This window comes from Ursus arctos, unplaced genomic scaffold, assembly GCF_023065955.2.
Source record: "Ursus arctos isolate Adak ecotype North America unplaced genomic scaffold, UrsArc2.0 scaffold_10, whole genome shotgun sequence".
In the NCBI taxonomy this organism is placed as follows: Eukaryota; Metazoa; Chordata; class Mammalia; order Carnivora; family Ursidae; genus Ursus; species Ursus arctos.
In genome coordinates this window covers 43,607,075-43,621,374 of record NW_026622764.1, presented here as the reverse complement: position 1 = coordinate 43,621,374, position 14,300 = coordinate 43,607,075, and the positions used below count along the sequence as shown (strand labels likewise).

Sequence of the window (14,300 nt, the reverse complement as noted above, 5' to 3'; positions counted from 1 at the left end):
AACAAGTTTGAAGCTTTTAAGTAACATCCAAGCAAAAATACCCACAAAGGACGTAGATTGATACAGGCGTAGAAAAATGTTTCTCGGTCTTTTTCTTTCCTAATTGCTGGCTAAAGAGCATTTTTAGGTATTTTTTTCCTCATCATGTGCACCCATGAAATTTTAAAATCATAGGTATACTGTATATCTATTCATGCACTGTATGTATATCTATGCTTTGCACATAAAAACAGCAAGATACTTTTGCTTCCCAAGAACCAATTTTCTATCCCCTGGGGGTGGATAAACTGTTGAGCATACCTGGCTAGAACTCAGAGGAGTATAACGGTCTAGACCCACCAGATTGTGAGCCTTTAGTCCCCAAAGATTAACAGTTGATCAAATGAACACAAATGGGTACACAGAATGAAAGCAGGTATTTATATACAAAGACTTAGTTGTAATCCCAGTTCACAAGTTATTTTTTTTCCATGCTAAAGGCAGTTAGAATCCTTCAGTCTGTTTTCACATATATTGAGAATGTTAATCTGATTTATTAAGCTACCTTTCGATCCATAGTTTCCCTCATACTATCCTCTTTAAGGAGTAAGGCCAGAGTAAAAGTAGCAAACTTTCATAAATATAATAATTTCTTCTTGTATAACCAAGATGTAGCATAAAAGCTGTCTTTTGGTTTTGTTTTAATTTATTTTTTAAAGCACCCTAGTAGTGAACTCTTCTATCCCCCTACCCCATGAAAGCAATGACCGCTTGGGGAACAGCATCCCTTCTGTGGACTCTCAGCTCCCGACTGCCACTAATTACATCCCTTCTTCACCATGCTCCCTTCCTGTGAAACTCCATATGCAGCCCGTATGGAATGCTGATTAGCACAAGCAACACCCACCTCTATAATGTGTAAAGCCTGGAAAGAGCTTTCCAGTACTATATATGATGCAACTAAATAGCCAGGAACTGCTAGGATTAATAGATCAAGAAATCTCATGATCTAACAACAACCAACTGGATCAATCTTGATCTTTATTCATAAGCAATAAAAATTCAGAATTAGAATTCTGGAATAAAATATAGTTTATGGCATCTACCAGTTTAGTCAATGTTAAGTATATAAGTCAAACAAAGATTCAAGTTATTCAGAGACCAACACAAAGCTAAGAGAGTAATTCATGGAGGAGGGTGCTGGGCTGGCTGTATTACTGAAAACATCACCTGGTTAGCAAGTAGAGTAGTGGCAACAGTCTAATACTAAAAAGTAGATCTACTGAATAGTAAATGGAAGCAAAAGTCTCCCATCCTTTCAGAATCTGTGTTTAACAACTGCAAGACGAAAAGAAAAATCAAATTTCCAAATGAATTTCAAAGTAAACCTAATAAATGAGAAGAAGTTCAGATGAGAAACAAAGATGGCAACCAACTGTGGATAACATACTGTGTCTCATTCACAAACTGCTACGTGGCTTTAAATTCCAGGGAGGACAATCTTCATACAGGTCCTAACATTCTCAGGAAAAAGTACACAAAGGTATTCTTCCTGCCCCAATTACTCTATTCCCTCCCTTCTTCCCCTCAAATCGCTTTATGAGAAAGAATGAAAAAAGGCCACCTTCTAAAAGCATGAATGCACAACAAAATATTTATCAACATCTTTATCTACACGCTCAATTTTTTTCCACTTTCTGATGAACATGAACAAAAAGGGCACAATCTATTTCCACTAATTACTCATATCATATATAATGGGCAACTGAGCTAGAAGAATAAGGAAAGCTCGGGGGATGGTGCTGATTTTGTTGAAGAGAAGGAACAGTTTACGTGAGCACATTTTGTAACGCTAACTCTTGGAAAGAAAACGAAGCTAAAATATTTCCTTTAAAAATTCGTTTAGGTTTAAAAAATATGCTTTAAATTTTAACAGACATTGCTTGACAGGCTTCCTTTTGTTTTATTGCCAAGAGATGTATCTTGCTGATGAGTAATCATGGCTGTTAAGGAGAGTTTCTTATTTGTATATTGTTTCTTTGAGGTACATTTAATGCAGCATGGATGTCAAATAAACAAAAAGATGGATGGAGTTTCTTCAACTGCTCTGTTCATTCCAGACAAAATAATGTTAAAAGAAGATCCTGTAATAAATCATGGCCTAGTTGTCACTCTGGAGTAGAATTCCTTTGTAGCTACAATGCAATGTTTTGAAATATTTTTAAGCTATTCAGCACAAATTTGGATGACATTTAAAGAATATTCCGTTGTTTTAATCACAAGGAAAATTCCTTAAATAAAAACTGAGTAAATTTTTGGTGATCCTCAGAATCCACAGACCCCTTACTCTTTGACTAATGACACTTAAATCAAAAGAATATTGCCAAACTAACTCTGCTCCCATTATTGTGTTTCTGTTATCTAAGTATGTACTAAAACAGCAGACACTCTAGCTGTTGCAGACATTGCTGAACATCATAAAATGACAAAATTAAGAGACCCTGTAATTGCCCCATGAACATTCTAGAAGACTCTAACTTGAGAATAGCATTAATACCATTAATATTGATAATGATCAATATTAATAATCAAATTTTAATTATAAATATTAATAATAGTCAATGTTAATGCCGTTAACACTAATACCATTGATATTATCATAGCCGCAGCTCTTATGTGGCGCTTTTCCTGAGACCAGGAGTAGCCAAAAGAAAAGATATATTTAGTGCTCAAAACACACAATATCTTTATGAGGAACCAGTATTATACCCGTAACTAAGGAAGAGAAAAAAGATTTGAGAGATCATGTAGCATACTCCAGATCATATAGCTACTATCTGGTAGAGTCAAGGTTTGAGTCCATGTCTGTGCAAATACAAAGTTCATAACCACTACAAAATATAGTTCCGCTACAAAAATCTTGAGATTATTATGTATCAAAATAAACAAATTTCTCAAAACCACAGTGGACAAAAATGGTAGTAAGACAACAAAAGAACATCAATGCAATTTGAAATACTGAAGCCCTATAACCTTCTAATTCTAGCCTGGAAAGCCTCTAAAAACAGACACCTTCTACCCTGAGGTCATCTTTAGTTCTGAGAGCATGACATTCCTTCTAGTGCTTTATCTACAAACTTCATAAAACACCACCTGAATCTTACCACCTAAACAGCAAGTCTTTCAACACTGCTGGTAGATTAGTGCTGACAAAATACTATACGAATATGGTTAGATGAAAAGACAGCTGTTAAGTTTAACCTTTAACAGATTTGAATAAGTATATGTACTAACATCATATTCCATCTTAAATCCTACGCAGAATAAAGTGATTTGTGTACGTACAAAATAGCATCTCTAAATTTAAGTTAAAGGTATTCACATAAAAATAGATGTGTTAAAGAATATATACTTTCTCAGACAGAAAGTCAACATCCCAGTAAAAACTCACTAGTGAAAAATTCATTAGTGAAAACCACAATTATACAATGAGTAATGTTTTTGATATGTGTAACCACATTAAGAAAATAATCAGCATGCTGATTAAATTTTTTTAAAAGATTGGTTTTGTCTCTATAATGGAAATAAAAATCTTAATTTAAATGAAATAAGATGCTTAACATCATCTATGTCTGCCATGACTATTAATACCGATAATAAAACTTCCATAGTGATTTTCAAGATTGAGATCAATTAATATTAGGTAAAAAAAAAGATATTAGACAAATAATTTGTGATATTCATTTATAAAAATAATTTATATTGTGTAATTTTCATTTTAAAATGAGAGCTGAAACATTATTAAATAAGAAAGTTCTTTCTTTAATATGAATTCCTATAATTATAAGCTGATTTCTTCCAATCCCCCCCAACTTTCTCTGAATTATGTTTTAAATTTATTTGTCTTGGATTTTAGTGAGCACAGAAACTGCAGTGTTAAAAGCATTTTTGCACTGTAGTAAAAATTTTAGATTACATTATCTACTGTATTGTTCAATGTTCTGTTTATTTGTACAGCCTTCTTATTCCACATTTGAAACAGCTCACTGTTCTTTAGTTAATATAAATGGATCAAATACGTTAATTTTAAATTAAATGTTTTACCTTTTATTTTTTAAACACTTTTTTTTAAAGCAGTTTCAGCTTTACAGAAAAAAATGAGCAGAAAATAACAAGGTTCCCATATACGCTCTCCTCCACACCAATTCCCCTATTAGTAACATTTTACATTAGGTGTGGTACACATCACAACTGATGTGCTGATACTGATGCACCATCATTAACTTAAGATCCACTGTTTACATTAGGGTTCACTCTGCCTTCTACAGTTGTAGGAGTTTTGAAGAATGCATAATATCACGTATCTACCATTACCTTGTCATACAGAATAGTTTCACACACACCCCAAATTCCCTGTGCTCTACCTTCATCTCTTTCTTCTTCCCTCCCCAACACAACCCCTGGCAAGCATGGATCTTTTTACTGTCTCTATAATTTTCTCTCTTCCAAAAAGCCATATAGTTGCAATCGTCCAGTACGTAGTCTTTTCAAATTGGCTTCTTTCCCTTAATAGGCATTTAAGTTTTCCTCCACGTCTTTTCTCGGCTTGGGAGATCATTTATTTTTATTACTGAATAATATTCTATTGTATGAAGGCAACACAGTTTATTCATTCACCTACTGAAGAACATCTTGGCTGTTTCCAAAGTTTGGCAATTAAAAATAAAGATGCTGTAAACATTTTTGTGCAGGTTTTCAACTCCTTTGAGTAAGAGTGTGATCACTAAATCCTATGTTAAATATATGTTTAACATGGAGCGCCTGGGTAGCGAAGTCAGTTAAGTGTCCGACTCTTTGTTTCAGCTCAGGTTGTGATCACACGGTCATGAGATTGAGCCCTGCATCAGGCTCTGCTCTCAGTGTGGAGTCTGTTTGAAATTCTCTCCCCCTCTCCCTCTGCCCCTCCTGCTCGTGCTCTCTAAAATAAATAAATAAAACTTAAAAAAAAAAAAAATCTACGTTTAACTGGGTACCTGCCAAGCAGTCTTCCAATGCAGGCCTACCATTTTGCATTCCCTTCAGCAATGTACGAGAGTTCCTACTGTACTACATCTGTGCGGGATTCGGTCTTGGCCAGTGTTTAAGATGTTAGCCATTCTAATAGGTGTGAAGTGTTATCGCATTGTTTTAGCTTGCAATTCTCTAATGGCAAACGATGCTATCTCTTCATACATCTATTTGCCTTTTGTCAATCTTTGGTGATGTGTCTGGTCAGGTCTTTTTGCCATTTGTTTTCTTGTTGAGTTTCAAGAGTTATTTGTATATTTTGGATAGGTATTTGTATATTTTGGATAGGTATTTTGCAAAGATTTTCTCCCAGTCTGTGGTCTGTCTTCTATCTTAACAGTGTTTTTTGCAGAGCAGAAGTTTTTAATTTTAATGAAATCCAACTTAGCGATATTCTTCTTTCAAGGATCATGCTTTTGGTATCTCACCTAAAAAGTCACTGCCAAACCTGAGGTCACCTAGATTTTCTCTTCCCTTCTAAAAGTTGTATAGTTTGCATTTTACATTTAGGCCTCTGTCCCTTTTGAGTTAATTTTTATGAAAGAACTGAGGCCTGTATATATATTTTTTTTCCCCATGCTATGTGCACTGGTTCCAGAACCACTTCTTCAAAAGATTATTATTTCTCACTTGAATTACCTTTGCTTCTTTGTTAAAGATTTGGTTGTATTTCTGTGGAGTTATTTCTGAGCTCTCTATTCTGTTCCATTCATCTACTTTTTTAACCAATACCACGTTTTGATTACTGCAGCTTCTTAAGCCTTAAAGTCCAGGAGTATCAGTCCTCCAATTCTGTTCTTCTTCAGTGTTGTGTTGGCTATTCTGGGTCTTTTACATATCCATATAACCTTTAGAATCAGCTTGTCAATATTCACAAAGTAATTCACTGGGATTTTGATTAGGATTGCATTGAATCTATAGATCAAGTTGGGAAGAAGAAACATCTTAACAATACTGAATATTCTTTTCCATTAACATGGAATATCTACTTCTTTATTAGATCTTTTTTGATTTCTTTCATCAAAGTTCTATAGTTTTTCTCATAAGAATCTTGTTCATATATTAGTATTACTCTTTTGTGTACTAACATAAATGATACTGTTTTTACTTTCAAGTTCCAATTGTTCATTACTGGTATTTGGAAAGTGATTAACTATTTTTTATGTCAATCCATAACCTGAAACTTTGCTATAATCACTTATTAGTTTCAGGAAGTGTTTTGTTTTGTTTTCTTTTTCTTTTTTTCTTTTTGGTCAATTCAGGGGGATTTTCTATGAAGCAATCACTTCACCTATGAACAAAGACATTTTTATTTATTCCTTCTCAATCTAAATACCATTTATTTCATTTTCTTGTCTTACTGCATTAGCTAGGACTCCCAATACAGTGTTGAATAAGAATGGTGAGCAGGGACAGATTTTCCTTTTCCACAATTGAAGAGGGAAAACATTCAGTTTCTTACCATTAAGAATGATGCTAGCTGTAGTGTTTGTAGATATTCCCTAACAACTTGAGGAAAACCCCCTCTATATTTCTAGTTCAGTTTTTGCATGAATGGATGTTGAATTTTATCAGATGCCTTTTCAACATATATTAATATGATCAAATGATTTTTCTTATTTAGCCTGTGGATGTAATGGATTCCATTAAGTAATTTTCAAATGTTTAACCAGCCTCCCATACCTGTAATAAATCTCACTTGGTTGTGGTATGTAATTTTTTTATACATCATTGGTTTTGGCTTATAAAATTTTGCTGAGAATTTCTGCATCTATGCTTATGAGAGCTATTGGCCAATAATTTTCCTTTCTTGTAATGTCTTTGCCTTTGGCATGCACCCATTTTATCATCATACTCCCCCGTCTCTGCCACATAAAAACAAATGTTCACAAATGCCACTAACTATAAAGATAATAATGCTGCATGTTTTGCCTCTATCCCAAAAACATAAGAGCAATGCAGACCCTTGACAAAGAAGAGATAAACAATAAGTTCCTCCAGGAATGGAGCATCTTATTCAATTCTTGCTTTTTCATTTTTAAAACATATAAAAACAGGAGACTGGACTAAAACAGGGATGGCTGGTAAGACTCATCTTGGGTGCAACCTCTAATGGATAGTAGCCGTCAGTAAGTACAATATTAAGGACAATGCTGAGTCTGCATGTTGGGGGTAAAGGAAGTTTGATAGATTAGCTATGCTTTTTGTGAGAATGGTGAGATGATGGCACACAAACAGTGTATTTGCTGTTTACAAGCAAAGCCACTCTAATTCTAGTGAAAGAATAATTCCAAGTTACAATGCTTAATAGCAATTAAAAAAAGGTAATGTGAATAAAATTTATCAAAAACATTACTTAGCAAAACCAATCAAATATTTTTTCGAAAATGCTATAGGTTAATTGTGGTAATGAATGAATCAAAGGGGTTAAGAATCCTAAATGTTTCACATTGCTTTGGAAGTCAGTATTTCAGTGACTTAATTGGCTGGATGTGAAATAAGAATGGCATTTGTTATCTGCAAGTCTTTGGCCAAAAATTGCTTTACTTTCAAAGGGTGCCAGAATTCACTGGTGTGATTTTGCCAATCCGATAAAGAATAAAAACCTCCCTAAAATCCTTCTAAAACACAATGCAGATGGAACAATGGATTTGTTTGGCAGAGGTCTTTCTTCAAAATAACTCCACAGAGTGAAGGAAAAGGTAATATACGAGAAGCGAAATTTCACAAAAGAAGCTTCACAGTATTACCCGATGTGGCTGTAACAGGTGACAGGCAGAGGTATTTGTCTCCTGCTTTTTATAATGGCTGAAACTGCACCCATACAAGATAGAGCCCTGCCAGATAACTCAGGACAGTGGCCATCAACTTATGTCAGTTCCTCTGTGTGCCTGAGATTCACACTCCACTCGCTCCTTCACTTCACTTTCAGAGTAGTGCTCAGCTTGGCACGGGAAAAAAAAGCAGCACTTTTTGGAAATATTTTCAACACTCATCCTTACGTGAAGACATGGAGTTGTTTCTTTTTTGTTTTTGTTCTTGTGTTGCCTGGGTTTTGCTTTTGTATGTTTGTTTGCTGGCTGGTTCCATACCACCAATCAGGAATTTTCCATTGTGGGATAAAGAAGGAGGGCAGAAGACAAAGTGATTCTCAGTTCAGTTTGTGTATTAACATTACCTGGGGGACCTTTAAAAAGCCACTAATCAAGATCCGCATCCATACATGCTGAAGTAATTGATCTAATGTGGAGCTGACATGTATTTCTTAGAGGGCACTCCAAGGTACTACAAGAAAAGCTGTTCATAATTTCACGAAATCACCCACTGGAGTTGGTGGGGGCATTAAACAAAAAGGAAATTAAACAGTTTTGTTCTTCGGTTTTATTCCTTTAAAAATCTTCTCCAGGGGTGCCTGGGTGGCTCAGTCAATAAAGCAGCCAGCTCTTGATTTCAGCTCAAGTCATGACCTCAGCGTCCTGGGATAGAACCCCAGTTGGGCTCTGCACCCAGCAGGGACTCTGCTTCAGGATTCTCTCTCCCTCTGCTTCTCCCCCCATTCGCTCAAGCGCACGCTCTCGCTCTCTCTAAAATAAATAAATAAATCTTTAAAAAAGAAAGAAAGAAAGAATATAAAAATCTTCTCCATCACAGCTTTGGTCAGCTTTATTCTACTTTTGGTTAGCCTGTGCTTGTAAAAAGAATATATAGGAGATCAGATAAAAAATTTCATGCACTTCAATGAACGGACAAAAAAAAATCTTTTAAATGGACAAAAAATCAAAATCAAGAGAGGAGACAAAAACAAATCTTGCTTCCCACTGCCTACCCTTTTAATACCTAACTTCTAACCCCTCCACGCTCCCATTACTAGGTATCCTTTGATGACTTCATCTTTGAGATGAACTCACTGCATGGTCTACTGCCACAGAGAATAGAAAAATTTCCTACAAAGTGATTAATACTGATACATTTATGATGGAATCAATAATTACTTGTTTCTGCAGTTTTCCTCAAAGTAGCATAAACACTGACAAAAGTTACTATAATTTGTAAACTCTTCCAAAATTCATATCTACTATCCTGATATAGTTTATTTGATTACTCAGAACAAAGAGCTACATTTTATAGCTACATCATCCAGTTGTATAAATCGGGATAATTTGTTACTCCGAAATTACCTATCATTAGACATTAGGAAATATTAAACAGATGTTATAGCCATGGTGTATGGATTGATAACATCTGCTTTTTAAATTTACAAGTTAAAGCTCTCTCATATACTTTTATGGTGTTAAACTTTGATGACTGTGTCAACTCACTCTTTTGCTAGAATACAGATCTACCTGAAGAAAAAAAAAGATCTGTGCCCTACCAACAGGTTCTCTAAGAAAATTAACTTCAACACTAAGCACATATGAATTTTTTCTAGGTGGGCATTATGGTTAGGTGATCACCTACCATTTACTGACTGAATTTCTAAGGATATGGATATGCATTTAATCAATAGCAAGTCCTGAAAAAAGAATATAATCTCATTGCATATTATCCAACTCTTACCTCTTTGGAGGACTTCTGAATGACAAGAAGTCCATCCATTCTTTTATATATTCTAAGGTTTAGCCTTCTAAATAGATGAGTCATCAGAAAGCAAGGTACTTATATCATTTTACTTAAACTAGGAATAACTTTATGTAACTGAAAAGTGCATTTGTATCTTACCATGAGGGTTCTCTTGGAGTGTCAGACACTAAGAGGCTCTGGTCCACACTTGTAGGGAAAGGAAAGGGGGAGGGGAGGGAAAGAGATTCTAAAAGAAAGACCTTAATGAAAATGACTCTTTCATTTACTGTTTTAAAGAACACGGCTCAACATCATATTTTTCTTTTATAACAATACACATGAAAATTTTCTTGTGAAGTTCAGCTTTAGCTAATGAGAGAAACCTCATCTTTAGCTCATGTAAAATTTCATTACCATGTTTGCCCTTCACTGAGTCTCAAACCTAAACACCTATACCTTCATAGATTCTCACTTTTGTTTATCTTATTTCTCATATTTTACTTTTATGTTTATTTATCATAGGCCACATCAAATCTTCAGGTTAAGAAAGTGCTCACAAATCTTTCTTTCTGAACTCAGAGAGTTACTGTACTTAGCTATCTCAATTATAAATGTATACAAAGATGTACTATAGCCCCCCAAATTAAACTATACTATATATAGATTTCATGATTCATGTAATTATTTCTAAACGATACAAAGTTAACAATATGAATTTTCATACACTTCATACTAGAGCTAAATTTGTAAAGCGTATTTAAAAGTAAAGATTTTGAATATAGAATATTAGATGTCATATAATTACACAGCATGTTTTAACAGATTAAAATATTACCCTGTCTTTCTACTGTCAAATAAATATGGAATTCCTTTTATGGGGGCTTATCATCAAACCAAATGCTTTATACTCAGTGTGAAAATTCAATCACAATTGTCAAAGATCAAGCTGCTACTTCTGATAAGAAACATGATGAGATATCATCTTGTTCAATATATGCTTTCAACTTGACATGTAGGCTAATAAAAAATATAAAGTTGTAGTATTTATTTTGTTCCTTGCACAACAGAAGGCTTCTAATAGGGATGATCAAAATATCTAGTATCATTACCTGAAAATACAGTTGACTCTTATCTGGAGACAGATTAACTACAGTAAAATAATAGCAACATGCATTGCACTTGTAAATTACTATGCATCAGCCACTGCATATCAGTATGAGAGCTTGTGTACTTTCAACTACATAACTAAGAGGCACAACTTTGTGTCCATTTTGTCTATTGTATTGTCATTCACTCTACAGCTATTTATTATTTACTATGCACCAGGCACTGTATTAGGCTACTCTACCTCATCGATCAGACCTCATCTCTTGTCAACAGCTTCTCTGTAAGGAAAGCATGAGGGAGGGCATATGGTCAACTCTTTGTGAGTCCACTGGAGTTCTGAGATGCAAGCTCTCAAGAGGAATAGACACTTAACACCAAGAAACAAACTCCAGTTGATTTGCACATGCAAACTTCTCCCTGACCTTGCTCTTCATCTTCTTTGTCTTCCTTTGGTTCCCTGCTCAAGAAAAGCCTGAAATCTGGCAGTTGTGCTTGCCTCCTTGGCATTCCACCTCCAACTTCATTTTCACCACATTCTCACAGTTCCCTAGATGCTCCTTAAATGTGTATATGACACTTTGCCCCCCTCCCATCCTACCCCAAACCCTTTTGCCGCTACCGAAGCTTGCACTTCCATTGTCTCAACATACAGTCACTGTTTCATAATAGACACACATTGTTTCATAACATTTGCTAATAATGAAGGCAGCTTCCATCATCTTCCCCATCTATCTCCTCAGCTTGAGTTCTTCGGTCACTTGCTACACATCATCCAGTCACCGAGTCTCTCCCAACTATAACCCTCTAGGCCAGTGCTGTCCAGGAGAATAGTCTATGGTGATGGAAATACGCTATATTTATGCTGCCAACACCTATGGACACTTGTTCACTTGAAACGTGGCAAAAGTGACTGAGGTATTTCCTAATTTTATTTAAATTTTAATTAATTTACATGTAAACAGCCCCACGTGGCTCATGGTACCAGGACTGGACAGTTCAGCTCAACTTCCTTCCATACTGCTGTTAGAATTATATTGCTATGGGACATCTCTGAGAATATCACTTGAATTAAAGAACTAACATGTCTCCATAAATCTTCACCATCAGGCATAACACTGGAGATGCTTTTCAATCTAGACCAATTTACTGTTTCATTTCCATTTTCTCCACACCTCTCCTGCCTAGGCTTCTGATCACTTGGTGTACTCACATATCAGACCCTTCATGCCAACTGATGGCTATCACCTAGAATGCCTTTCCCTCTCGGGAACATCCACTCATACTTCCAGATCCAGCTCAAATTCCTATTCCTGTCTGAATGCTTAGCTGTCCTCCCTTAACCGAGCTAGCCTCACTCACTCTCTCTCTCCCTCTCTCTCTCAGCTCTGTTGTCATAACTTCGTGGATATAGCTCTATTAAAAATTTTAATCATAATGGTTTACATGTGAAAAACTGGGGTTCCGTGTACGCCACATAAATAATTACATCCGTTCGATGAGATGATCAGGTCAAGCATTTGGCGCAGGAATAAATAAGCACTCTACACATGTGCAGTCTTCAACACATATTTGCGAATTGCAGCGCCCATGCTAGGAATCTTAACTGAATATATCAGGCTCAGAAAATGAGAGGAAAATAAAAAGATGGAGATGGAGTAAAGCAAGCTCACAAGCTGTTGATACCAACAGGAGGCTTAGGTTAGGAAAATTGTATAAGGAAAGTCATGAAAGCACTGCAAGATCAACCATTCAAGCAAACCCAAAGCTAAAACTGGACTTGCTTCTCACCTTCCCTAAGTGGCAACAGCATCACAGGTCTCCCCCACTACCCGAAAGTAGAGCGTTCCCATGAAACCTTTCATAAGCCAAATGGCATAAAGCAGAGAAGCAATCACCATTTTGTAAAAGCGGAAATCCTCTTCGGATTTCAGTTTGGAAACAGGTGCATACTAATGTAGGTCTCTTATGCAAGCAAAGTTGCGTGAAGTGAACTCCTGGACAGCAGGGAAAACCAGTCATCAAATTCCTTACTCAGGTAGTATAGATGTTAGCAGGACAAGAACAAAAGAAAGCTTTTCTTGTGATGTGTAACGGAGAAGAATTTGTTGTAAGCAGATCAATAAAGCACTATTACTACGGCCCGCTTCTGAGGAAAGAGCTCTGTTACATAAAACAGTGAATATATTTGCCATAAGGACATTTAACCTGTGGAAGAACCCAGGATAAAAAAACCTAATCTCTAAACTTACTTAATTCTCACATCCTTTAAAATTATATTTAGATAGAAACATTTCAAAATCATCAATGACATCCGAGGCATGTTTATTCCTAAAATGATTTTCCCTTTATATGAAGCAGTCTCATTCTTTTCTCCCTTCCTCTCAGCTTGCAAAAAAAAAAAAAAAAAAAAAAAGCAAAGAAATATTTAAATACTAAAGGTAAAAAATGTAGTGGCAATCCTAAGCAATTCTCAATACGTCTATACCATCATTTGCAGCTACCTGAATTGAAGATGAGATTTAAATAATATTTCGATGTTCCATTTCATTAGTTTGGGAAAGCATAGGTTTACGACATAATTCTGTTATTAAACAAAATCCTTCCGTTGGATTTGCAGATCAGAGAAAATTAATATTTGGATTTAGCTCTGAGGTTGAGTAAATTAGCTCAGTTCACTCTGGGTTTGGGTTCATGGTTTTGTTCAAATTCTTGATAATGAGCACATCAAAATAAAAATATTTAAATAATGTAATCAGGGCTGACATTTCAGAGTAAGTGTTCAGGCAAGTATGTGTTTTTAAAAAACAAACTCACTTTACAGAGAGAGCTAAGGTTAAATCCGAAGGTTTGAGCATTCCGGGAGCCAGCATTCATGTAGTTTCCCATTAGCAATACAAGTTCCAGCAACTTGCTGAAGCTTTTGCTCTTCTTCATCTCCTCGCAGGCAGTGCTGACAGCCATGATGTCAGGTCTGATGTTGTTCACCTGCTCTTCAAACTGAAGCTTAAAGAGAATAGCACTGAGCCGTGGCCGTAGTCTCTTCACATTGCTCATCTGATTGAAAAGAAAATAGCAGATTTCCTTTAAAATGCATGGTATACTTCAGTACTGTACGACTGCAAGTAATCTGGGATGATTTATTGGTATGACAGTGCCGAGGAAGCAATATGTCCCTTCAAACTGATAGCAGGGAGACAGAAGAGCCCTGCTTGTTTTTCTGAGCAATCAAGAGTCATTCCTCAAAGAAAAAAATTAACAATTTAGATGCTCAATGAAAAGAAGGCTTTAATTCAATCAATGACAATGGTCAAGTAATCAAGTACATATAATTTCTTAACAGAAACCAAATTTTTAAAAAGGCAACACAGTACAGAGGCAACAAATTACAAAGCATTTCTACCATTAATTTTTGTTCGATATAGAAAATGTGGGGTCATGTTTAAACATTCAGAAAGATCCAAAGAGGGTTTGTTTTCTTCAAATAGCAACCGCTGTCCTCAGAAGCCCTGCTGACTAACAGTATGTGTTAGATGGAGGGAAAGTAAATAGGTCCCAATTTGTACTAAATTGACTTTCTTGAGAAACAC

The 14,300-nt window shown here is 35.6% G+C and overlaps 1 protein-coding gene across 3 annotated transcripts in view; it reads right to left on the bottom strand.

Annotated features, from left to right (window-relative positions):
- DIAPH3 (diaphanous related formin 3) overlaps window positions 1-14,300 on the bottom strand; it is a 474,831-nt gene that overhangs the window by 201,778 nt on the left and 258,753 nt on the right. For all 3 annotated transcript variants that reach the window (XR_008957915.1, XR_008957918.1, XM_057308188.1), the window contains one exon: window positions 13,528-13,767. Coding sequence is in view for 1 of the 3 variants with exons in the window: in XM_057308188.1 (XP_057164171.1) it covers window positions 13,528-13,767 (240 nt within the window). In the remaining 2 variants the exon portion in view is untranslated. The remainder of the gene's footprint in view (window positions 1-13,527; window positions 13,768-14,300) is intronic.